The sequence below is a fragment of the Bacillus rossius genome, chromosome 11 (assembly GCF_032445375.1).
Source record: "Bacillus rossius redtenbacheri isolate Brsri chromosome 11, Brsri_v3, whole genome shotgun sequence".
NCBI lineage: Eukaryota > Metazoa > Arthropoda > Insecta > Phasmatodea > Bacillidae > Bacillus > Bacillus rossius.
Window position 1 is genome coordinate 52,519,263 of NC_086338.1, and position 24,265 is coordinate 52,543,527.

Consider the following 24,265-nt stretch of genomic DNA (forward strand, 5'->3'; position numbering starts at 1 on the left):
TTAGAATAATGGTAAATTTAGAATACCTGGCGTTTTGCCAGAGTTTTTTTCACCAGAGTAAATTTTTTGGTTTTTGGTCGCCCTGGGTTTCTGGGCCTGTCGCGTCCTGCAATGGGTTGTAGGGCTACGGAGCACTGTGGCAGCAGTGAGAGACAACCTCAAACGTGCCTGCTACTATCTGAACCTTGGTCATACCGATGTCATTCGTCTTCAGCCTCACGCCAGCAACGGTGGTAGCTGCTACTCCTCTCCCTACGATGAGTTCCCAATAGCGTTTCCTCTACTGGGGGGCTCAACACCTTCCCACAAGATCTTCTCCACCCGAAGCTGTTGGACCTTGTAGGAAGTCGGGATGTTTTGCGCCTTCTTATATGTGGTATTCAGAAAATTTTTCCTTCACATAATTTTGTTTTGAATTTCCAAAATAAATTTTAAACAAGTGTGGGAACTCTCATGAGAAGACATTAAGCTTTGAGGAGATCGGGATGGAAGGAATTAGGATTTGGGGTCAGGGGTGGAAAGTGAGTTTTGAAGACTAATTTTATATATATATATATATATATATATATATATATATATATATATATATATATATATATATATATATATATATATATATATATATATATATATATATTCTATAAAGCAGCTTATTATAATAGTTTTGGTTATCATTGTACGTTAAATTAATTTTTCCCGGGTTTTCTTCTTAAAACTATGCTTATGTTTGGTAATACAAAAAATGCACTAGTCTGGTATGGCAGTGGTCCCGAATCTGCTGTATTTAAGACCTTTCACTGTATTATGAAACAATTGTAATTGTTTTGAAACATATTTTTTATTGATTTTATTTATTTATTACAACTGAGACTTGCACACTGAAGAGACTGCAGGGAACAAAGAACAGTAACAGCTCTAAATAGAAGTACAAAACATAAAGAACATAGTCAAACAATGGACAAGAACACAGATGACCATTAAATCCTCCAGGAAAAGTTAATTTAGAATAACACAAATATTATAAAATTTATAATATGTAAGTGGATACATGCGAGGGTGGACAAAAAAAAAACAGACTGAGAGCGCACTGCCATTGTGTTCTCCTGCGAAGTCGTAATGGCAGATTTTAAATAACAAAAAGTGTGTTTGAAATTTTGTTTCCTGCTTGAAAAATCGGCAACGGAAGCTTACCAAATGCTTCAACAGGATTTCAAGAAGGATGCAATGAGGTGCACACAGGTTTTTGAGTGGTTTGGGTGCTTTAAACGTGGTGAGATGAGTGTTAAAGACCATGCTCATTCTGGGTACCCTTCAATATCTCGAAACAATGAAAATGTTGAAAAAATCCACTAAAAAATCGAGCATCGTCATTTCACGATCGACAAAATTTCAAAAGAGACAGAAGTGAGTTGGAGCTCGTGCCAGCGGATTTTGACTGAGGATTTGCAAATGAGACGTGTTGCCGCTAAATTTGTTCCCTTGCCTTCACAAAACAGGATCAAAAAAATTTGATTGAATTAGAGCAAGGTCTTGAAAAATGAGATTGAAAATGATTCAAACTTTTTGACCAAAGTAATAACAGGTGATGAGAGTTGGTGTTACGGGTATGACCCAGAAACCAAGCAAGCATCGAGCCAGTGGAAGACTCCCAACTCCCCCAGACCAAAAAAACCCAAACAAGTGAGGTTGAATGTTAAGACGATGATCATTGTCTTTTTTGATGTTTATGGAATTGTGCGCTGGGAATTTTTGTTCCCCTGGCCAGACTGTTAACCTGCACTTTTATTTGGAAGTTTTAAGACGTTAGCGAGAGGATGTGTGGAGGAAACGCCCGGAACTTTGGCGATCAGGTGACTGGTTCCTTCATGATGACAACGCCCGCGCACACATGGCCTTATGAGTGAATCGCTTTTGCCTCTTGTCTGTCGTTCCCCACGCCCCGAATTCGCCAGACCTAGCCATGTGCGACTATTTCCTGTTTCCAAGAATGAAGAAAAATTTAAAAGGAAGCATTTTGATGATGTGGAGGCGGTTAAAACAGCTTTGCAAAGGGCAATGGAGGATATCAAAGTTGTAGAGTTCCAGAGGTGCTTCAAACAGTGGGAAAAAAGACTTGATGAGCGCATCGCATCTAATGGAGAGCTCTTTGAAGGTGACTAAAGGAATTTGGTAAAAAGATAATAAATAATTTTTTTTATGACAAAATCCATTTTTTTGGTCCCCCCTCTTTCATATCTATTGAATAAGAATTAAGATAAAAATATTTTGGTAAAAAGATAAAATCACTATTGGTAAAGACTAAATAAGTTAGGTAACAAAAACTATAATTATTAATTAACTTTATTTACAAATTGATAAATTCTATTGTAGTTATTTATTAGTCTTAAAATAATATAATTGTTTCTGTTAAGTATAAATAAAGAAGTTGTTAGAAGACTATGGAATTGCAGAACTCTTACTCCAGTATCAGCCAGACAAATTTTCTATTAATTTTGGAACTATAACAGTTTTTAAAGGCAGTATTTTTATTATTTTCTTTCTAGCGCCAAAGTATTTGACGTACCGAATGGCCCATTCTGTCTATGTGTTAGAGACCAAATAATAGATTATCCAAGTCTTTTAGATAAGTTTTAGAACTTCTATAGTGCCTTTACTGTATTTAGTTGTGGTATTTATTACAATTTTAATATAAAGTTTTTATTCTTAATATTTATTCCCTTTTAAATACTTGACTTTTTGTATGTTGGTACTGTAAAAAATTTAGTCGGGCTATTTATTATGTTTTGAGGCATATTTCTAGATATTGTGCCATTGCTTGTATAAATGAAGTTGTTTGTAGTGGTATGTAGGCATTTAGTCTTATAGCAATGTGTTTTTCCTAATATTGTACCTGTTAATGCTATTTTGTTTGGAAGAATGCAGTTGTAGATTCCTGTATCAGTAACAGATAGTTACAGTTATGTGACAAAAATTGGTTTGTGGTTTTATTGGCATGAAATAAGCAAGTGTAGGAACAGCAGATATTTCCGTTTGAAAGATTAGACCGGAGGTGTTCCATGTACTTTCAGATTACTAGTAAATAGTAAACTATCTAAAGATGAACAGTTTAGTCCTAATGTAGTGCTTTTGTATTTTTTCCATATAAGCATTCGAAGGAAGGCGGAACCAACCACGTGAGTGTTTTCATTTTGATTTACAAGCTGATGTTCTCAATTTTCCTGTGCATTGGTTGAACATTTGTCGCAATACGAGTCATCAATCGAAAAAAAAAAAAAAAATAGGTGCTTAACTTGCTCATTAGCAGAGCTTGCATGGCACACAATACCAAGGGACTTAACGTGAAAAAAATCAGACTTGAAACAATCCTCATATTCACAGCTTGTCAGGAAGATAATGGAGTGGGGGGAAAATAGCTTTGAAAATAACTATTCCAAATCTTGGTACAGTATATGGTACCTATATCCCAATAAACCAGTTCACTTTCTGCCCTAGTGTATATGTATAAAATTTTTTCTTTAACAGCTACTATCCTCTGGTAAATCTTTGGCTAGACTAGCTCTTTGGAATTGAAGTGGGTATTAACTTTTTTTCAATTTAATGGAATGATTTACATGGAATGACAGGTAAATGTGCAATGTGTAAAAAACGTACATTATTAATGGAATATACTACATGTCCTGATGTAGGTAATTTGAGAAACTCTGGTACATGCTGCTACAGTTGTTTATGTCTGTTAAGAGCAGCACAGTACAATTTTTTTTGACGTGACAACGTCTAATAAATCGATGAATGCCGGCTGCACACACGAAAAAGTGTCCTGTTACACACATTGTCCCGTTATGCTGTGTCCCGTTACACTCTTTGCGTAATGTGCTGTGTGAAGTGTGTTATGAATGCAGTGGTGGATACAAGAATTTCATTTGGGGGGAATCGCAGTTGGAATTGCAGGTTTTGTAACATCTCACCTCGCATCATACATAATAACAATAACATACTGCCTTAACTGATATTTAAAAAAAAAAAATTCTAACTTGGGGGGGGGGGGTGCATTTTTTTTCCTTTTTATCTTTCCTTATCTTTCCCCCTCCTACATTGGCCACAGTATGCATGTGCATAACCTAAAGAAAAAATTAAGCTTTTGAACTGAATGTTTTTCAGGAATAAAAGGTAAGTTTTGTGAATAAATAATCTGGCAATATTTCACTTAATACGAATCTCATTATTAAAAAAGTGTGATTTTTTTCTCATTTTGCTAATTAATTTGGACTCTAGTTACAACAGTTTCTTATAATTTAATGGCAATTATTTCACAGCAGCCACCACAGCAATGTAAGATGTAGCCGATTGGAAAACATTTGAGATATTGCAGCAAGAGCCTATTCTGAAGGATGTTGCTGTACCATTTGTGACAAAAATACTTTTGAAAGTCGTGGGTGAACATTCCTTGCATCTCTAGTATGCAAACTTGTGATTTGCCAAGTCCAGAACATACTTGATACCTACCCTAGAACCCTCTTTCCACGGCACGTGTGCTGGGTTGTTTTCGTGTGGAATGCCTTCATAGCTACCCTTGTGCATATCAGAGCAGGGTACATACAGCTGTGATGGCACGCCACACAAAAGCAGCCCAGCGCACCTACCACGTGGGGTATTCACAGTTGAGAGAGGGAAGCAATCAAGGTGGTGGAACATTCCAGATCCTGGAGCCTTAACATTTCATCTTCAAGGTTTGGCAGACCTGTTGTTTGGTATTGACAGAATGATTACATCGGACAGATGATACTTAAATGTTATTGTCATTCCATGTAAATGTACCATTATGTAGAGTTATAAACTGGTAACTTGTCAGCAATTTCTCATATTTATTTGTTACATGCCTACCAACAGCTACATAAGACTGCAGTAAATATAATTTAGGATGACTGTTCCTTAACCAACTTTTCATTCCATCTTAATACATAGTGCTATAAATACGATTCACATCTGTTTATGTTAAACCAATATTTCTCTTCTTGAATCGGATAAAGTTTGAACTAACTGTGTATGATTTTGGTACAGAATTCAAAAGGAGGTCTATACTGGCTTATAGTGTCTCTTATCCTTACATTGCAGTGTGCATTTCATTAGAGATGTACTCTGCTCCTTCTGATGCAACATATCTGTTATTAGTGATGCCCTTCTTTCAGTGTGCCCCATTGCCAGATGTACCCAAAGAGCACAAAAGTTGACACAACTTTATAATGTAATGAAAAAACTTAAAAATGTACAAAAAAAATTTCTTAAAAGAAAAATTTTGAAAGAGAATTTTAGGAACACATTTTATAGTTGTATTTCATCAAGAGCATCATCAGATAATATTTCATTCTTACTTTTAAGAAAACGTAACTGAAAGATGTCATCTTGGTTTCTACCATTTTTGCCAACAAATTTTTTATTAATAATTTTGACTCTGTTTGACCGTAGTACACAATTAATGGAATATTGTTTTATTAATGGTGACCAAATGCCACAAATAGTTTCTCCTGTGAATTAATAATTGGTGTTTAGAATTGATTATTTTTTTCTTTCAGAATGTATACAAGTGTCAGAAGACACTAGTTTGATCTTACAAAAATCAACAGAGAGTTAAATTGGGGGAAAAAAAAAAAAATTAAAGTTATTATAATTATTGATCTCATACAAAATGATAATGTTAATGTTAACAAGCTGGGCAGTATTAATGTGGCAACAGTGTTTGCAATATAAACGTGACGTGACCCTCATGTGGCAGCGGTGTGTGGTTCAGTCTCACAACCCTGGCGTGCCTAGCATTTACGAGCTTAGGGTCGAAGCTCAAGTCCCTTCACCCTAAACCTCTGCGTGTGATCCTGCAACATAAAAACCCTGCAAGGAACAAAAATCCTGCATTACTGCACGAGTGCCTTGTCGCGTTGGTGTTCAGTTGTGTTGTGCTGTTTGGTGCTGCACAAAGCGTGAAGAGGAAGTCTTCGCCGGCCAAGAGCCCCCGGACGCGGGCCGACAACAAGTCGAGGTATTGTTACACGATACGTCTGCCTCTGAACGTCACTCGCGAGCGTCATTTCACGTACTGTGTGTGTAGCTCGTGAAGTTGCTCGTTTTATTCATTTTCAGATTTTATGCTGGTAAAAACTTTTCATATAATCTAAACTGGAATGTTGGCATGCGTTAATTTTTTACTGTAATACAGCTATTACTACTAAGGAAATGCATTAAGTAACTTGGACATTAATCATATTATTTAATTTTATTGTAAATGGTTTTTAAATTGAAAAATATTTTAACATTTAGTTTTCATGTTTTATAAATAGTACTATTTTGAACGTACAGTAATTTTGTGTTAATATTGGGGTAATAGTTTTGATTGTTGTGTTCGGTCAGCATACAGACCACCACATTACTGGTCTATGTTGGAGTTGTGTTTAGTCTAGTCAAAGTTGAGTAAATAGCGAGTCATTTACAGCTCTTTATAACACACTATTTTATTATTCTTCAGTGAAATTTTAATTTAACTTATGTAGTTACTGAAAAGTTTATTTATTTTAATATTTTTAATTTACGTCTTTAGTTTTTCCACTTTCAGTACAATTGCACAAAATTGTTGTAACAGCGAAGGGAATCACATTAGAGAAACTCTTCAGCAAATGCTGTTGATATACTGATGCTGTGCTGTCATTGTTACTGGTAGAGTTGTTTCGTTTGCAAAAACTTCATTCATATAAGAGGAAAATAACATATCTACTTACTTGCTGTTCACTGAATAGAGGAATAAACTTATAGCCATGCTTAAATAGTCACATCAGTTAAATTATAAAGGGGTTTATGTGTACTTGTATTCACTTTAAACATATGTTGGTTTCATAAAATCTGTTGGATTGTACATTTTCTCTGTAACGTTTCTGTTTTTCTTCCCCTTTTTTTTAAATGAAGATTAATGGCTGGTAGGAAACCCAGGTAGGGTTATTCGTCTGTTAGCAGTCCATTCTTTTTCGCCCTCCTAGCATGTCAGTTTCCGTTAGCTTTGAGTGCCGATGTAAATAACATTATTTTCTCATAGTTTCCTATGTAGTATAAGTATGTTTTTTAATTTTATTTTTATTTTAGATACATGTATAAACAATAGTTATTTTCTATGTAGCTATCAGAACTACGTAGTTGATTAGTTTTCTTACTGTGACCTCCACCTGCTAGTCAAACCTGAATTTTACGCGCAGGTGAGCACAACTTCATCTCGCTCTGTGTCGGTAGTCGCAAAGCTAAAGTGATTCGTGCACTGAGCGCGCTACCATAAAACACATCCAAGCAATTTCCAACACTCCTGAGCGATGGTCTTAAATGAACCTACAATTTTATTAACACCAGAACAGGAGAACTGCATGGAAATGACTGAAAAGGTAAACTTTACTTTACTCAATAATATTCATTAACTTCAGTTGAAAAATCCGCAGATTTATTGACCAGCTAACTCGGAGCAAAGTTACATCAATTACTCTGTGACAAATGGCTGGTACCAAAAATCCTATAATGCTATTAATATAATAATCGGCACACATTGATAAAGTTAAATAAAATTGTCTATTAAAATACAGCTAATTAAAAAGTAAGATAAATATTACAGCATTTACATTTATACTTACTTGCTTAAAAAAAAGGCAGACAGCTCTAGCCTAACAACCTAAAAATTATTATATACATATTAATTGAAAAGACCATCACATTTACATTTTAATCTCCTAAAAAAATTATGTATAATAAGATTTTCACAAAACTTCCCTGATAATGTGTCACATTATATTTTAAGAGGTTTTATTCTTTGCCCATGTAATCTCATTTCGTACATACATAATTTACAAGTTCAAAGCTTCATGTTCCTTGTAAATTGTTTAGCTGGCATTTATAGGAGTAAAGGCTTGCATTAGTGCAATAGAAACTTGATATCATGACAGTGATTTGAGTTTTCGGACATTTTGAAGCTTTTAGAAATGTATAAATTTTAGTGGGCCAGTCTGCAAAACCATATCTTGTTTTTTTTTTGTTGTTAAATGTAGGGTTGTTTTATATGTGGTAGTATAGTTGGCTAAATATATATTTAAACTCAAATATTATAGTTTTACAGAAAAAAAAATTCAGCTTATGCATTTGTAACACATAATCACAGGCTTAACTAGATTTATGGAAAGCAGGCTTGAAGAATAAAGAAAAATGTTACAAGAAGTGAACATTAGCATACTTAAATTTTATTTATTGGGAGTGTAAAGCCCATTTCGTCATTTTTGTTTCATAAATAATTTTTTTTAAGAAGTCCTCATCCACTTTTATTATTTGTTTTATCATCATTCACTGTATTTTTTTTTTTTTGCTGAATAAGAGTATGCACGTGATGGAATCTTTGAAAGAGCAGATCTGTTCAATGTTACTTCTATCTCTATAAAATTTTTTAAAAATGATATCGGAGTTAATGTTAATTGATGCTTAACACAACAGAAAAATGAAATAATGGTAGTTAAAATTAAGTATTAATTTTTATATAGTTATCAAGAAAAAAAATATCATTGGGGTGTATTATAATTATTAGGGGCAGGCATTTTTTGCGAATAAACCTGAACGCCCATTAGACCGCAACAAGGTACACCCGCACCAGCGGTTTCTTTCTTGTGATTGGCAGCCGTCTGCGAGAGAAGTCGTTGCCTTGTTTGACCGAGCCACTCAGGACGCGTTTGCTTCCGAACTGAATTGCTGTGATTGGTGTTGTGACAGTCGTCGTGTACCTGGAGGAAAGACACCCAATCACGGAACACAGACGATGCTACAGTGTTTTAACTTTCAGCTAGATGGGGAATCTTTTCGCAAAATATGCATGCCCCTAATAATTATACAGTAGAAATTCTTGAATTTGACGTAGAAGCCAGTGAGTGGGTGTTGTTGGCCCTCAGCCCTTGTAGTTGCTCCTGGGGGTCCCTGGGGCAGGTTCTCATGCTCGCTCGCTCTGTTCCCAAGTGGACGACACAGCTGCTGCCCCATTTGACGAACCTCCACGTTGGTGCAGGGTGCAGTCTAGACGGTGTATTTACGATTCTGCCACAGAGAATCACACAAATATGTAGCGTGCACATGATTAATTTTCATCTACATGTGACCTTCAGCTACAAATATGCATGAAAGCTCAGTCTCTGAAGTACAGCGAAACACATTCAAATGTAGTTTTATGTTGTCCACATATCTGCGTTGCTACGCTTGTGCGAGCAGCGTTCTGTGATGGAAAGGTTTGACTCTACTCCGCAACTGCAATCAGCATGGATGTTTGATTATGACCGTTAACCAACATAAACTGATATAATTTTAAGCTCGCTCTAGGTTTAACCTAAGCCACGAGGCATTGTGTGATGTGATGTATAACCTAGTTTTTAACTTAAGAATTAGTACTCAATAGTTAAAGGCAAGATCTAATTGTTTTATTTCTATGTAGAGTAGATTTCTGTGTATGTTTTTTTTTCTTTATTCATTGTCTTTATTCAAAAAACATGCAACCAGATTTTTTTTTTTAAATTTTTTACACCAAATTTCTTATTTTGACTTCTACATAGTATGTTTTTACAATAAAATAATTTGTAGTTAAATTACTTAGAAAAATAAAAATAAATCAGTATAAAATCATACAAAGTAATTTTTTTTAATCCATTTATTTCATATGTCGTGGTACAAACCTCATGCTAAATAAATTAAATTTATCAGAGTTATTAAAATAAAATTTTAACATTTTTTGTAATTTGAACAAAAATTTTGTCAAATGCTGGTTGAGTTCACAATTTTTAGTTGTGTATTACCGTGCTTTTTTTTTTTGGTGGTTTGACATTCGTTTGCGGTGTTATTTCACCATGTGATCATGTCGCCAGCAATACATAATGCATGACGTAAGACAAGCTATGCAATGGCGCAAGACTGGGTCTTTGTTAGTTTGCCAGGACTTGAAGGTTGAGTGGTACATATCGATGGCTTAGAATGAAAACCCTGTATCTCAATTTTTGGACGAAAATACTTTTTTATGTTTTTGGCTGGAAAACCTCGTATCTCACATAATGTTTGGCTGAAAGAAATAAAATGTGCATCCTACTGCTTTCTATCGGGAAAAAAAGAAACCACGTATATCAGTAGCACTCCACATTGTAGAGAGAAAACCTCGTATGCATTTTATGAGATACACAAGGTTTTCATTCTAAGCCATCTATATGTGAGATGGGAGGCTTGCCTTCACGCAGCCCAGCGGCGCAGGGCGCGGGACGTGAGCGGGGCGTGGGGGGCAGTTCCAGGCTGTCCCTGGCAAGCTCTCGCAGCCAGGGGGACTCGACGAGCAGTCGGGACGACTCCTTGGCCGGCACGCCCATGAGGGAGTCCGCCTCGCCGCAGCAGGCTCCGGACACGCCCGCCAAGAGAGCGTCCTTCGTCGAGGTACTCGGCAGCTCTCTCTCTCCCTCTCTCTCTCTCTCTCGCTCGTTCGTGTTGCAGGCAGCCTTCGGCCACATGTTCAGATAAACTGATGACAATCTTGCAAACATACGGATAAGTTTTGATCAGTCGTTGAAAGAATTCCACTCAGCAGCTTTTTGCCACGTGTTCAGGTACACCGTTGGAGTTCAACACCGATGACAATCTTACAAACGTACGAAGAAGTTTTTATCAGTCGTTGAACGAATTCCACTCGGCAGCTTTTTGCCACGTGTTCAGGTACACCGTTGGAGTTCAACACCGATGACAGTCTTACAAACATAGGGATAAGTTTTGATCAGTCCGGATAAGTTTTGATCAGTCCGGATAAGTTGTGATCAGTCCGGATAAGTTTTGATCAGTCATTGAAAGAATTCCACTCGGCAGCTTTTTGCCATGTGTTCAGATACACCGTTGGAGTTCAGCACCGATGACAATCTTGCGAACATACGGATAAGTTTTTATCAGTCGTTGAAGGAATTCCACTCGGCAGCTTTTTTGCCACGTGTTCAGATACACAGTTGGAGTTCAACACCGATGACAATCTTACAAAAATACAGATAAGTTTTGATCAGTTGTTGAAAGAATTCCACTCGGCAGCTTTTTTGCCACGTGTTCAGATACACCGTTGGAGTTCAACACCGATGACAATCTTGCAAACATACGGATAAGTTTTTATCAGTCGTTGAACGAATTCCACTCGGCAGCTTTTTGCTACGTGTTCAGATACACCGTTGGAGTTCAACACCGATGACAATCTTACAAACATACAGATAAGTTGTGATCAGTTGTTGAAAGAATTCCACTCGGCAGCTTTTTTGCCACGTGTTCAGATACACCGTTGGAGTTCAACACCGATGACAATCTTACAAACATACGGATAAGTTTTGATCAGTCGTTGAAATAATTCCACTCGGCAGCATTTTGCCATGTGTTCAGATACACCGTTGGAGTTCAACACTGATGACAGTCTTACAAACATACGGATAAGTTTTTATCAGTCGTTGAAAGAATTCCACTCGGCAGCTTTTTGCCACGTGTTCAGGTACACCGTTGGAGTTCAACACTGATGACAATCTTACAAACATACGGAGAACGTTTTATCAGTCGTTGAAATAATTCCACTCGGCAGCTTTTTGCCATGTGTTCAGGTACACCGTTGGAGTTCAACACTGATGACAATCTTACAAACATACGGAGAACGTTTTATCAGTCGTTGAAATAATTCCACTCGGCAGCTTTTTGCCATGTGTTCAGGTACACCGTTGGAGTTCAACACTGATGACAATCTTACAAACATACGGAGAACGTTTTATCAGTCGTTGAAATAATTCCACTCGGCAGCTTTTTGCCATGTGTTCAGATACACCGTTGGAGTTTAACACTGATGACAGTCTTACAAACATACGGATAAGTTTTTATCAGTCGTTGAAAGAATTCCACTCGGCAGCTTTTTGCCACGTGTTCAGGTACACAGTTGGAGTTCAACACTGATGACAATCTTACAAACATACGGAGAACGTTTTATCAGTCGTTGAAATAATTCCACTCGGCAGCTTTTTGCCATGTGTTCAGGTACACCGTTGGAGTTCAACACTGATGACAATCTTACAAACATACGGAGAACGTTTTATCAGTCGTTGAAATAATTCCACTCGGCAGCTTTTTGCCATGTGTTCAGGTACACCGTTGGAGTTCAACACTGATGACAATCTTACAAACATACGGAGAACGTTTTATCAGTTGTTGAAATAATTCCACTCGGCAGCTTTTTGCCATGTGTTCAGATACACCGTTGGAGTTCAACACTGATGACAGTCTTACAAACATACGGATAAGTTTTTATCAGTCGTTGAAAGAATTCCACTCGGCAGCTTTTTGCCACGTGTTCAGATACACCGTTGGAGTTCAACACCGATGACAATCTTACAAACATACGGAGATGTTTTTATTAGTCGTTAAAAGAATTCCAATTTTTTTTGTAATACATAGTAAAATATTACAACATACCTAAAAAAAAAACCCTGTTTTTGCTCTTAAAAATTAAATTATTTCTCTTTACTGAGCTGCTATTGAATGTAAAACATCTTATGGGTTTCTGAAAATACATACTTTAAAGTGAGAAATACTCTAAAGTGAGGTGGTACTTCGTAATGTCTGTAGTTTGGATACCAATTTTATTGGTTGAAAACGAGTGGTACATATTAAGGTTCGGCTGGTATGAAAATTCATTAATTAATACAGCATATGATGTAAGTTAACTTAGAACCAAAGAAAATTATAAATCATTAAAATTTGAGATTTAAAAATGTATGTTTGGTTATTTGTTACTTTTAATCAGAACAGTCTTAGTAATGCATTGGAAAGTTAAATTTTTAGTTTCAGTGGCTAATTAACATGAATTGAGGGATATGTTGAATTTTTTGTGCTTTGAATTTTGTAGTTTTTTATTTACATTGGTTTTTCACAGAATAAAATTGGTAGGAAATGTTTTGAGTTTGCCATCACCGTGTTATTCGTAACACTGGTGCTGAAGGTACACAAAGTGCTTTACCAGATTGTGAAAAATGTTGTTTTGAGGTGTTTTTTATTAAGTGTATCAGGTTTGTACAAAAAAGTGAATTACGAGATTGTGAAAAATCTTGTTAATGTAACTTGAGTTTTTTTTTTAAAGCATATCTTGGCGTGTATCAGGTTTGCGTGAAAAATTTAGGCAACTACTTTTGTAGCTCAACAATCATTCTGTTACGAGGTATGACGTACGTAACATTTCGCGAAGTTCCGAGTATGCTCCGATGGTGGTGGTGGTGGTGTGTGATTGTGTTGTATCTGGTGTTGTTGGGGAGTCTTTGACTTATGTTTGCTTCCAATATTCTTTGCTTACGTTCTGTGTTAATTTAACAGTTTTTGCATCTGCTCCCTCGCGACACGTGCGTCTGTGTGTTACGCTGCGGACACACCGGGGGGCGTGTGCCGTGCTGAGTGTGTGCCGTGTCTGTGCCTCGGCGTGCCGTGCACAGGCTGCTCTGTGTTCTGTTTCAGAGAAGCTCCCCTGCCACCTCTAAGGAGCTTTCCAAAAGGCCTCAATCGTTGGTCGATGCCAACCTGGCCCAGGACCAAGTAATTTGCTCTCATCACTTGTAGCATATACTTTTCTGTTCATGCTCTTTCCTGCGCCTTCCTGCTCTTGGTTTTCTTTTTTTGCCTGTTTTGTTCTTTGTGATGCTCACTTGCTCAACTTGAGATTGACACTCGTCGTAATGCGTGATAGGTGTGGCTATAGTGTTTTTTAAAAAAAAATATATATATTGCTGCTTGATTCCATTCACAATACTATTTTGTCCTTAAAATTCTGAAATAGAATCAGTCTTGAGTTTTTTACTGAAATAATTTTTTCAGAATATAATTTTTTTTATTCGCCTCTCTAATAAAGTAATTGAATCAAAACCTCATGCAATCTTTGCAGTATATCTCGGCAATGATGTTACAATGAGAGCATGTTGTGGAATGCAAGTAGATATTAATTACTATCACTACATTGTATCATCTAATCTCATAGTGTGCATTTGATGCTAAAATTAATTAATTTGCATTCACTTATCTACTGGAGCCGGGGCTGCCAACTCTCAGACAACGAGGGACTGTTGCAAACATCGTAAATGCAGAAGGTCAATTTGTATATTGCAGGGTCTTTTTAAGTATCAAAAACAAGAAGCTTCATCTTTCCCCCCTGATTGTATGCCACGTGTATTATTGGTGGAACTTCAGTCAAGCAATCGAGCATTATGTCAGCTACTCGCAACAGTCATCTACTTAGAAGCATAATTTACAGTTTTTAAATTTTACAAGAATGCATTATCTTGTTTGGTTTCAATTTATTCAGTAGTGGAGTTGTGATAGCCAGTTAGTGGGGCTGGCATCTTCCTAATCCCACAATTGTAAATTTTCCCTTCATCATACTGTAGCGAATATCCCGAATGTAGTGTGCGAGATTACAACCAGTTGCAACCAAATTGTCTCTGTATTTCTATTTCTGTGCAAGTGTTGGTTGTAGTTATGTGCTACAAGGGCGACAGTTTTACTCGAGCAAAATCTAAAGACACGTTGATGAGACAAGCGAAAGATGGTACCATTTAGTGCTACTGGACGATGATGGCGTTGGAGAAGTTCTCAGCTTGGTTGTTTGCAGTCTGTATCGTGTGGGGTTGTTAGTCCTGCGTGTGTAACCATGTGCCACTTATTTCACAACTTCGAGAACAGGGCCAAACTGTACCAAACATTTTGAAGTCACACAGGAAATATTTCCCTCTTAATTAAATAGCTTTCTCTTATTCAAACTTTTCTCACAATTTTTTTAAAGAGTTTATTTTTGTTACCGGAAACAATGACGTAAGTTCTAGTTCGTCAAGTAAAATCACAATCAACATTTTGTTGGTTCTTTAGAAATGTCATTGGCTAATTACCAATGGGTTAACGTAGGCAGATGATACACCAGAGAGTTAGTTTTCCATACAAAACCTTGTATTTCACAATAAATTCTGTTGCGAATAAAGAATAATAATTGTGTCAAACATCATGCTGCAGATGGGTGCCCAGCTTTCCTACTTGCCTGTAAATAACACAATAAACAACTCCATTAGTGCTGCATTCTTATAAAACAAAATTTGACTTGCTGAGTGCAGAGTTACAAGAAATGCAAACACTGCACTGAAATTGCTCTTTGCTAGAGCATTTAAGTTTTTTCTGGGTTTATGTTCAGAAATACCCAATTAAAGTTGAATTTACACTATTAGGAATACAACTAAAATTTAGATGTGCCAATTGAAATGATTCTAAAGAAAATTCTATAATACTAAACATCACATACGTCCGTGAGGCATATGCTGTTGTATTCGATAAATTTCAGTGACAGTTCAGTGTTTCGACTCCTCCTAAGACTTGGAATTGTAAGTTCTACTGTTCTTACTGGAGCATGCGTACTTGGGTGTGCCTAATGCTCGATAACATCTCGTCTGCACTCGGTTGTGTGAACATCTTGCTTGTTTCTGCAACCGGACTCGCAGACACTGCTTGCCCACTGCTGCTCTCTGGCAGCACCTGGGCTCAACAACGCTTCGGTCACTCGTTTGTCACTGGCTCTGACGACGAACCACAACTGCTAGCTCCCACTTGCTCAGTTCCCATGGTTCCTTCTTGCCACCTTCAGATGTCAGCTGTTCTTGCTGGCAACCGATTCACTCGCTCCTCCCACACTCACTTCCCTTCGGGTTACTGTTACGATGCCGTGTGTTGCTACCCGTTGACACGTTTGGAGCTCGGCGAGTAACCTCCGACTCCCTCTCCACCCGGGACGTCGCTACTCCAACTTCCTTCTCACGTTGCTCGCTACTTACTCCTGATGGTGCAGGCTGAGTCTCAATGTAGCATCCTCAGTGACGACCGGCGTACTCGCGTCGTCGCAGAGTTTAGCGATTACGAGTACTCTGTGTATACTGGCTGGGGACAGTGACTCACACCGTGCCTCGCGTGTTGCGGAACTGCGTCGAATCTTCCGCCGAGTGTTTCAGTATTCTTCCCCCCTTACCCCAAGTGCAAAATATATAAAACTGACTTGTAGCAGGGTTCTGACTGCAACATTACGGTGTCAACTACTTACAGGTCTATCAGAATAAGTGCTTGACTATGCTAGATGAAGAGTATCCTGTACTAAATACTAAGCTTAACCTGCACCTTTTCCACGTAAATAAACCGAGCAGCATCTTCCAGAAGTCGTCTCTTACGCAGGCTTAGCTGAGCTCTTTTTTGTTTGCCGAGGGCATTGAAAGAAGTTCTGGTATGTTGACGTGGATCACAAAGAACATAACCAATTTTTGTTTCAGTCCTCTAGATGTACCCTTACCCTTTGTCGAGGCTTGCTGCGTTTGTTTGTTTGTTTGTTTGCTTGCGGGCTCGGAGGGAGCGTGGATGTGTTCTAGGTGCCTGTGTTCTCTCCTCGCGCGACGAGAGTCGGTCGAAGCTCTGCACGGTTGCTCGCACACTGCTCGATCGTTCCAGGCATTTCCTGAATTACTTAATGAATGTCACCTTCACTCTCAAAGGAAATGTGAACAGAAAAAAAATGTTTAAAATATTGATTTTGATTCTTACCCCTCATGCCCCTAACAGGGGAAAAATAAATATTTCATTGGTTTGAACTTTTGGTTCAGCTATAGCTATATTATTTTATTAGCCGGAATATCTATTTGTCATATATTTTTTTTGTTTGTAAATTTTTTTCTAAAACATTTACCTAGTCCCTGGGGAGCAAGGTTGGCAGCTGTGTGCTTGCCGTGCAGTGTTCGTGTGCTAGACCAGCTTCTGTGGAAAGTGCCTCTACTCTGAAAGCTTGTTCTGCGTTGCGTGATGTGTGTCGGCCCAGCAAAGTGCTTACTAATTCAACGATAACCTAAAACTGTTTTGCTTTTTACAGTACCGTGAATGACTAGCCGGTACTAGTGCTGCCGACTGCAGTGGTATATATATATATAGTGGCATGTGGGACTAGATGGTAGATTAAACAGTTATAAATAGCTAGCAGTGTTAGATTACTAAATAGAATAGTAAGATCTTGAAATTAAGCGAGGATAGCATCTAATTATTTTATTTCAAAAGCTTATAATTAATTCAAAACAACATTTAAAGAGCATAGCTAATTATTTATTGTGTACTATATGGCAATTTTTTCTGCTATGGTACTATTAAATTATACCATTATGATAATGTGCATTTTGCAATGGAACACTGCTTTTTTATGCACCATCTACCATAGTGGAAATTAAATAAAAACTTTTGTTAACGACTCATAATAAAGATAGTTGTTTGAAGCTTGGTTGTTTTGCTTTCTTAGAATACATACATACTGTAAACCTTTGGAAAAACTTAATGGGGATTTTCATTTACACCTTAATAAAGAAATTATGTACTGTACTCTACAGCTAGAGAATGTTAAGTTTAAAAGGTTGGGAAGATTAGGATGTCTTCTCTTTAAGCTAAAGCCATAAGGTATTCCAAAATGATTGTTTCATACTTACTTTAACGTTTGATAATTTCACAACAGAATTTCGAAACAGAATGTACATCAGAATGTCAAGGGTTTTTGTGAATTAGTGATACACTATAGTAGTAATGTGTAGTGATATTATTTTTTCTTATGCAACTCACTAACAAATCTTTCCTTCCACTGAATAATTTTAGCCTTCATATTTTCTTCTGCAGTTTCTCTGCATGTTTTGTCATCTTTATAGAGAGACTAGATATTTCACAAATCCCTTCTTTTGCCTGCCGGATTGTTTTTCTCCTTGCTGTGCTAACAACTGTTGCCACTACGAATGCCAACCCCAATCGTAGCTGATGACTAGGGACGCGGAACAATAGCAGACATGTATCTCGGTTTTGAGGTAATTCGGAAAACACTTTTAAATCAGTTTTGAAGTTAAATGATTATAAAGTTGCTAAAAACAACTTAAATTTTTTTCAAGCATTTGTAAGCATTAAACATAATTTGTAGGCTTAAAATAAATTTAAAAAAAAATTAATCAAGAACAAATTTTTTGGAGGTAGTGACACAGTGCAGATGCGACACTAATAAGCATACAAATTTGGGTGTTGGTTTGCTGTATATGAGCAGCTTTGTTTAGAGTTTTATTGTTTTGTTCGCAGTGCACTGTAGGTATTGTATTTCAGAGTCACATTCGTACGCCCTGCTCATTTTCCAGAGTCCCTAGTTGATTTTAGTCGAGATGCAAGATGAGAATTCCTGCAGAGCACACATGTTGGGGAGCAAAGCGTGGCTTGCCAGTTGTTTTGCCTTGTGCCATCCGATCCGTCCTTCAGGAGTCAGCCTGTCGCTGAGGCTTGTGACCTCGCTAGGTCGGTTGCGAGGCGTGATGTTGCGAAGACATCAGGGTCGGTAGGGAGGTGAGAGTTCGCGATGAGAGTGGAGCATCGGCGGAATGATGGAAAAACTCGGTTCTGTATGGTTCTGGGAATACCTAATTTTTTTAATTTAATGAATGATATAACCAAAAATAGTTTTAAGATGTCCAATACTTTCTACTATATGATTTCATGCTTTAAGTACATGCTAGGACAGACATAATAATTTGCCTTTTGGTTCATAAAAACTATTAAGAAAAGGCTTGTTTAGTATTAAAAAAAAAACTTTTATAAACAATCAGAAATGGTTATTACTATGAATTAATTTAAAATCATGAAGTAATTTAATAAAAATAATTTAGGGAACTTGTTCCCTTAACGGACTACCCTATCAGCTAATGATAACTTTATTTCAAAAGTTTCTGAGAGTATTAGATGTTACTGATAAACCAGGCAGTGCTTTATGATGGAACATTTAGTCTGTGATAGGAAGAACTGTTGTGCCATCCTACGAGAGAAAATGAAGGAACTGGACCTACAACTGTCGTGGCATAACCAAGCTTGTGCCAACTGTAAAATCAAGTGCATAAACAATACGTCCAATTTGCTGGCTTAACCACGTTAAATGAATGTTTTATATAGTGGAGAATAATTTCATGACACGAAGTTAAATGGACAGATGTAAAGCAAACTATTCTAAAACTAACATAACACAAACACTTTAGTAGGTTGATATTTTAATTTTTACTTGCATTTAAAGATTGTTTATTTTTTTTTATGCCACTCTTTGCGACTGGATGATTTAAACATATAAGAAAGAAATAATTTTATGGATCGGTTCCTACTCCTAGAAGAAATAAAGCTTAAAGATTTAAATAAATGTGTATAGTATGCAGGAAAATGATAGATGTTATAATCATAGTTTTAAATAACTTTGATATGGATAATTGTAATTGGACGTGTTTTCTAAAAGAAGATTAAATCTTTTAATGAAATCTTTACCAGTGACTTTCTGAATAAAATGTGGAAAAATTTGTATATTTTCAGGAAATATTTTAAAGGGTTTGAAGTATTTAGTTTAATAAATAAAATATTGAGTTTTGTTTATTGTTTTAAAAATCGGTGTTGGTGCAGAAGTGGGTTTGAGCGGGTGTGGTTGTACTACGTGCCGGGTGGATGAGCGTGTTTGCACGGAGCAGCAGGGCTGACTGCGGAGGGGGCGTCGCGTGTGTCCCAGACGGGCTTCCTGGAGACGCTGAACCCCCAGTTCACGCCCGGCCAGGCCATGGTGTCCCCGGGAGCGGGCCCCGTCGAGGAGAGGCTCACCCTGCTGCAGTGCCGGCAGGAGAGCGACAACCTGCGGGCCGAGGTCGCAGACCTCAAGGAGAAGCTCGACACGCTGCGCTGTGAGTGGCCCGCGTGGGGGAGGGGGGGGTTAGGGGTTCAACCCTCCCCCCCTTAGCACCAAATATTTAATTAATTTCTTAATCATCACTCAAACAATTTTTTTATTAAAAAATTAATAATATTTTTACCATTACAATATTTAAATTTAAGTACCGAAAACTGCTAAAATAGCACTATTTTACTGCTGGCTCGATGCAGGAAAGGTTTTGATGGAGTTTAAAAAACTGACGAAAACTAGCTTCCACTGCGCAGCTTAGGTTCCCCCCCGCCCTTCTTTGGGACAGAGAATTTCCGTCGCTCCCCTCTCTGTCGCGAAGAAGGAAGGGAGCGGAACCTAACCTCCGCGGTAGAAGCTAGTTTTCGTCAGTTTTTAATCTCCTTCAAAACCTTTCCTGCAGCGAGCCAGTAGTACACCTTGAAATCCAAATTTTTCCCCGGGGGAGGACCCCCGGACGCCCTGCTTTAATACGGGGGGGTGGGGGGGGGGGGGCGGCATGCTTCTTAAAACCCCCCATACACGAATCCTGGCTACGCCACTGGCATGGAGGAGCGTGCATGTGTGTGCGTGTGTGCGTGTGCGCAGTGAAGCGCCTGCAGGACGGGGAGAAGCTGCGCGAGTACGAGAAGACGCGCCTGCAGCTGGACCAGCTGCTGGAGTTCAAGGCGCGCATCATGGAGTCGCAGGCGTCGCTCCAGCGGGAGCTGCAGCGCGCGCGGCAGGAGGCCAAGGACGCCGTCGAGGCGAGGAACGCCCACGCGGAGGAGATGGCCGACCTGTCGGAGACCGTGGAGATGGCCACGCTCGACAAGGAGATGGCGGAGGAGAAGGTACCGTGCGCCTTGCGGTTCCTCTTCCGACCGCAGTTCTCTCTGACGTGCCTTGCAGTCCCTCTTCCGACGCAGTTCTCTCTCGGGGGTAACGATATCTGGTTGTTCTTCCCGTGTGGGAATCGGCAGGAAAATCATTCAGTGGTCGTTACGAACCACCGTTCATTGGCGTGAAATACCATATAAACCTTCAAAAACTTTCCACATATTTACCGGTGGCGTGCCAGAATCTGCACGCTGTACGCATACAAGGTCAAAGTCTGGCGGTCTTATCTCCCGATATGCTTCATTTTTTTCAGTACATTACGCCCAGCAGTACTAAATAGGAAAATGAATCTGAGCGAACAGTATGAGTTACAAATAATTTTCCATATGTAAAAAAAAAAAATTGAAATACCGCTCGCTGATTCGCTCGTCGTGAATTCTCTGCAACTGTAAAAAATAACAGACTTTAAGTTCGGCAGGGATGTTTATAGTGTTACGTGAACAGCTGCTAAGAAAAATTTGTGCGTGAATCAACTCCCGAGCTGGGAAACGGGGGTTGGTTATGGAATTTTCAGTAATAAATTTTAGTTTATTTATATGTGTCTATAAATTTACAAATTAACCTTTGAGAACATAAAAATGCATTTCGGCCCAGAAATATATTGCTTCAGCTGGTGCCTGCGATCGTAAGTACAGAAGAGTGAGTGTTTGTTCGTGGGGACTGTTCACAGTGTGATGCACTGGTTTATCAGCTAGTAACATACATAAAAGAACTTAAATACATAAACTAAGTTAGTCTTTTTGTTTATTCTCTTTGAAGGAACTTAAAACTTTTGACGTGACAACGTCTAATAAATCGATGAATACCGGCTGCACGCACAAAAAAGTGTCCCGTTATGCTGTGTCCTGTTACGCTCATTGTACGCTTGCGCCGCATCTCTCTCTCTCTTCCACTCGATTGGAACAACCATCAATTTGACTTTATCGAGGCACATTAAACTTGAAACACTCCCATTCGTTTCCTACTTTTCCTATCATTGTCCTATCCTTAACAGAATAACACAGATTGGAAGAAGTTAATTAGCAAACATGTATAAAAGTTATAGTTAAAATAATCTCTTCGGTAAAGTAATAAACATATTTGAATTAATGAGTGCAAATAATAAAAGTAAATTTATCAATAAAATTGTAGATTTCATTTCACTCCTTCTTTGTATCCATACAAAATAGTGATAATTCAATAAAAATGATTAAATTTTATTCATAAAAGTATGCAATCATTTCATCAATGTTTTGTTATGACGTCACGTTAAACTATCATCCGTAAACCGACTTTACAGACAACCGATTTTTTTTGTTTGTTTTTTTTAATTAAAAAAAAACATCGGTCAGGTATGTATTGGAGACTCTTGCTGGAGTGCCGAGACGCCGGTGGGGGTTGCAGTCTGAGATGCTGCAAGCGGAGCTGAGCGAGACGCGTGACCGGCTGGAGGAGATGACGCTGGACCTGGAACTGCTGAAGGCAGAGCTGCAGGAGCGAGGCTCCGACAACACCGGGGCGCCCACCTCCTACGAGATGAAGCAGCTACACATACAGAACGCCCGCCTCAAGGACACGATCGTCAGGTACGCCACGCCCTCTCCTCTCTCTCTTTCTCTCTCTCAATCTCTCTTGATCTCTCTCTCTATCTCTCTCTCTCAATCTCTCTCTCTCTCTCTCTCTCTCTCTCTTTTCCCGTCCTCACGGCACAGCAACACGGCGCGGCCTCGATTCACCAGAACGCTGTGTTTAGTCTACTCAGATTACTGTGATGCTCAGCACATAAATATTCTTACGAATAAAATTCACAAGCATAGCAGTTACTACCCTGGCGGGGAAGTTAAAGAAGGAGGGTGGGCTGGCATCTGGTTGGTCGCCGTGTGTCATCTAGCCTAAAACATGTTGGAGCATGTCGGGATATCGGAATTCTTATTTATTACATTTTTTTGCCTAATGTAGAAATTTTCTTTTCTTCGCCACATTTCGAATGAAGCCAGACATCGGGCAGGCACTACATATGAATGGAGTTTCGCCACATTTATAGTCTCTCAAATGTAGAGTTAACACAACAGTGAACGAAGAACATTCTCTGAAAACGATAAAAATTGATTTCCCAACAATCTGGATTGAGGAGGCCTGTCATTTTCACACCAGTGTTATGTGTGGTTTTACGTTTACAGACATGTATTCATCCTTATCAGTTTGCTGACAGTTATATACTTATTATCTTTCTTGTAAAACACTCGTGTGTTTTCTGGTAGCGAGGCACCCCTGACAACTGCTTTTGTTTGTAATGTGGTAATAGGGAGGGACCTAATAAGGGGTGATGAGTCAGCACGGGACTCGCTCCCTTCTCCAGGGACCTGAAAAAAAAAGGAACAAACAGAAATAGAAGGACGGGCAACACCAGTGTTGTGTTACTTATGCACCAGTATCCTGAGCAATTGTGTAGCCGATATCAGATAATACCAGTTTTATTTTTACCAATAGCCGATATCGGAGAAAGTACGATAATACCGATAACCAATACGGGCTATCAGGTATCGGGCCATCACTTGGTTAATACTTAAAAAATTGATCTTAAAAAGTATTTTAAAATTGTATTTTTTATAGAAATGATTTTTTCTTTGTACTGCACAGTGTAGTTCTTGTTGTATGGCTATATTGTTAAAAAAAGACTGGATTGCACATAGTAGTGTTCAACATGGAACACCCTAGCCCGGTGTCTCGAGGTAGACAGTCCCGTCACAGGGAAGATGGAGCTGGTTGGGGACTGCGTGTTGAGAGTAGAGGTGGGTTGTTACAGCAATTTTCGGTATCTGTTCCAACCAGATACTGATACAGTAAATTACTGGTTACAAGTAGCTGGTACTTCTGTATCAGCTAAGCAGTAGCTGTCCCAGGAAGCAACAAGGTATCAGCATTCTCGTTACAGGTTACACATCCTCCGTGCCGTCATCACCAGCATAAAAAGGTATCAGTTTTCTCTTTCCACGTTCTTCATAAAAATGTATCAGTTTTCTCATTCTACATTCTTCGTAGTCGTAAAAAAAGTATCAGTATTCTCATTCTACATTCTTCGTAGTCGAAAAAATGTATCGGTGTTCTCTTTCCACGCCTTTCGTAATCGGAGTCTTCAATCTTTGCAAGGAGCACGCACTGCGCACTGAGCGTACTTTGATGAGAAGCCTAAGATGTACATCAAGCTCTGTCCCTGCCCAAACCAAGGGCCCGAACACGCCCGAATATTCACCTTCGGCCAACCTCGGGATTTGTTTTATTTTTTCGCAGGAAAAATGAATTCAAATATTAAAAGTGGTCGGTTAGTTTAGCTACATTAAAACACTTTAGAACACTATGGACGGTTAGTTAGGTTAGTATAGCTACATTAAAATAAACAGAGAAATATAAATATATATAAATAAACCCGAGGTTGGCCGAAGGTGAATATTCGGGCGTGTTCGGGCAGGGAAAGAACTTGATGTACATCTTAGGCTTCCCCCTCCCCTACATTCTCTCCCTTCTTTATCTCTATTCGTTGTGCCGCTCCCTCCCCTTTCACAAGCTCCGCCCAAGTGACCGTCATCTGTG

General features: G+C 38.5%; 1 protein-coding gene across 6 annotated transcripts in view; it reads left to right on the forward strand.

The window, feature by feature from the left end:
- The window catches only part of LOC134536981 (dynactin subunit 1), a 58,606-nt gene that overhangs the window by 6,844 nt on the left and 27,497 nt on the right, over positions 1-24,265 (forward strand). For 3 of the 6 annotated variants that reach the window (XM_063377102.1, XM_063377104.1, XM_063377103.1), the window contains exons 4-8: positions 10,320-10,464; positions 13,543-13,620; positions 19,652-19,820; positions 20,405-20,649; positions 22,079-22,260. In XM_063377102.1, the coding sequence (XP_063233172.1) occupies positions 10,320-10,464; positions 13,543-13,620; positions 19,652-19,820; positions 20,405-20,649; positions 22,079-22,260 (819 nt within the window). The remainder of the gene's footprint in view (positions 1-10,319; positions 10,465-13,542; positions 13,621-19,651; positions 19,821-20,404; positions 20,650-22,078; positions 22,261-24,265) is intronic. The other 3 variants (XM_063377105.1, XM_063377107.1, XM_063377106.1) reach the window with 1 other exon arrangement.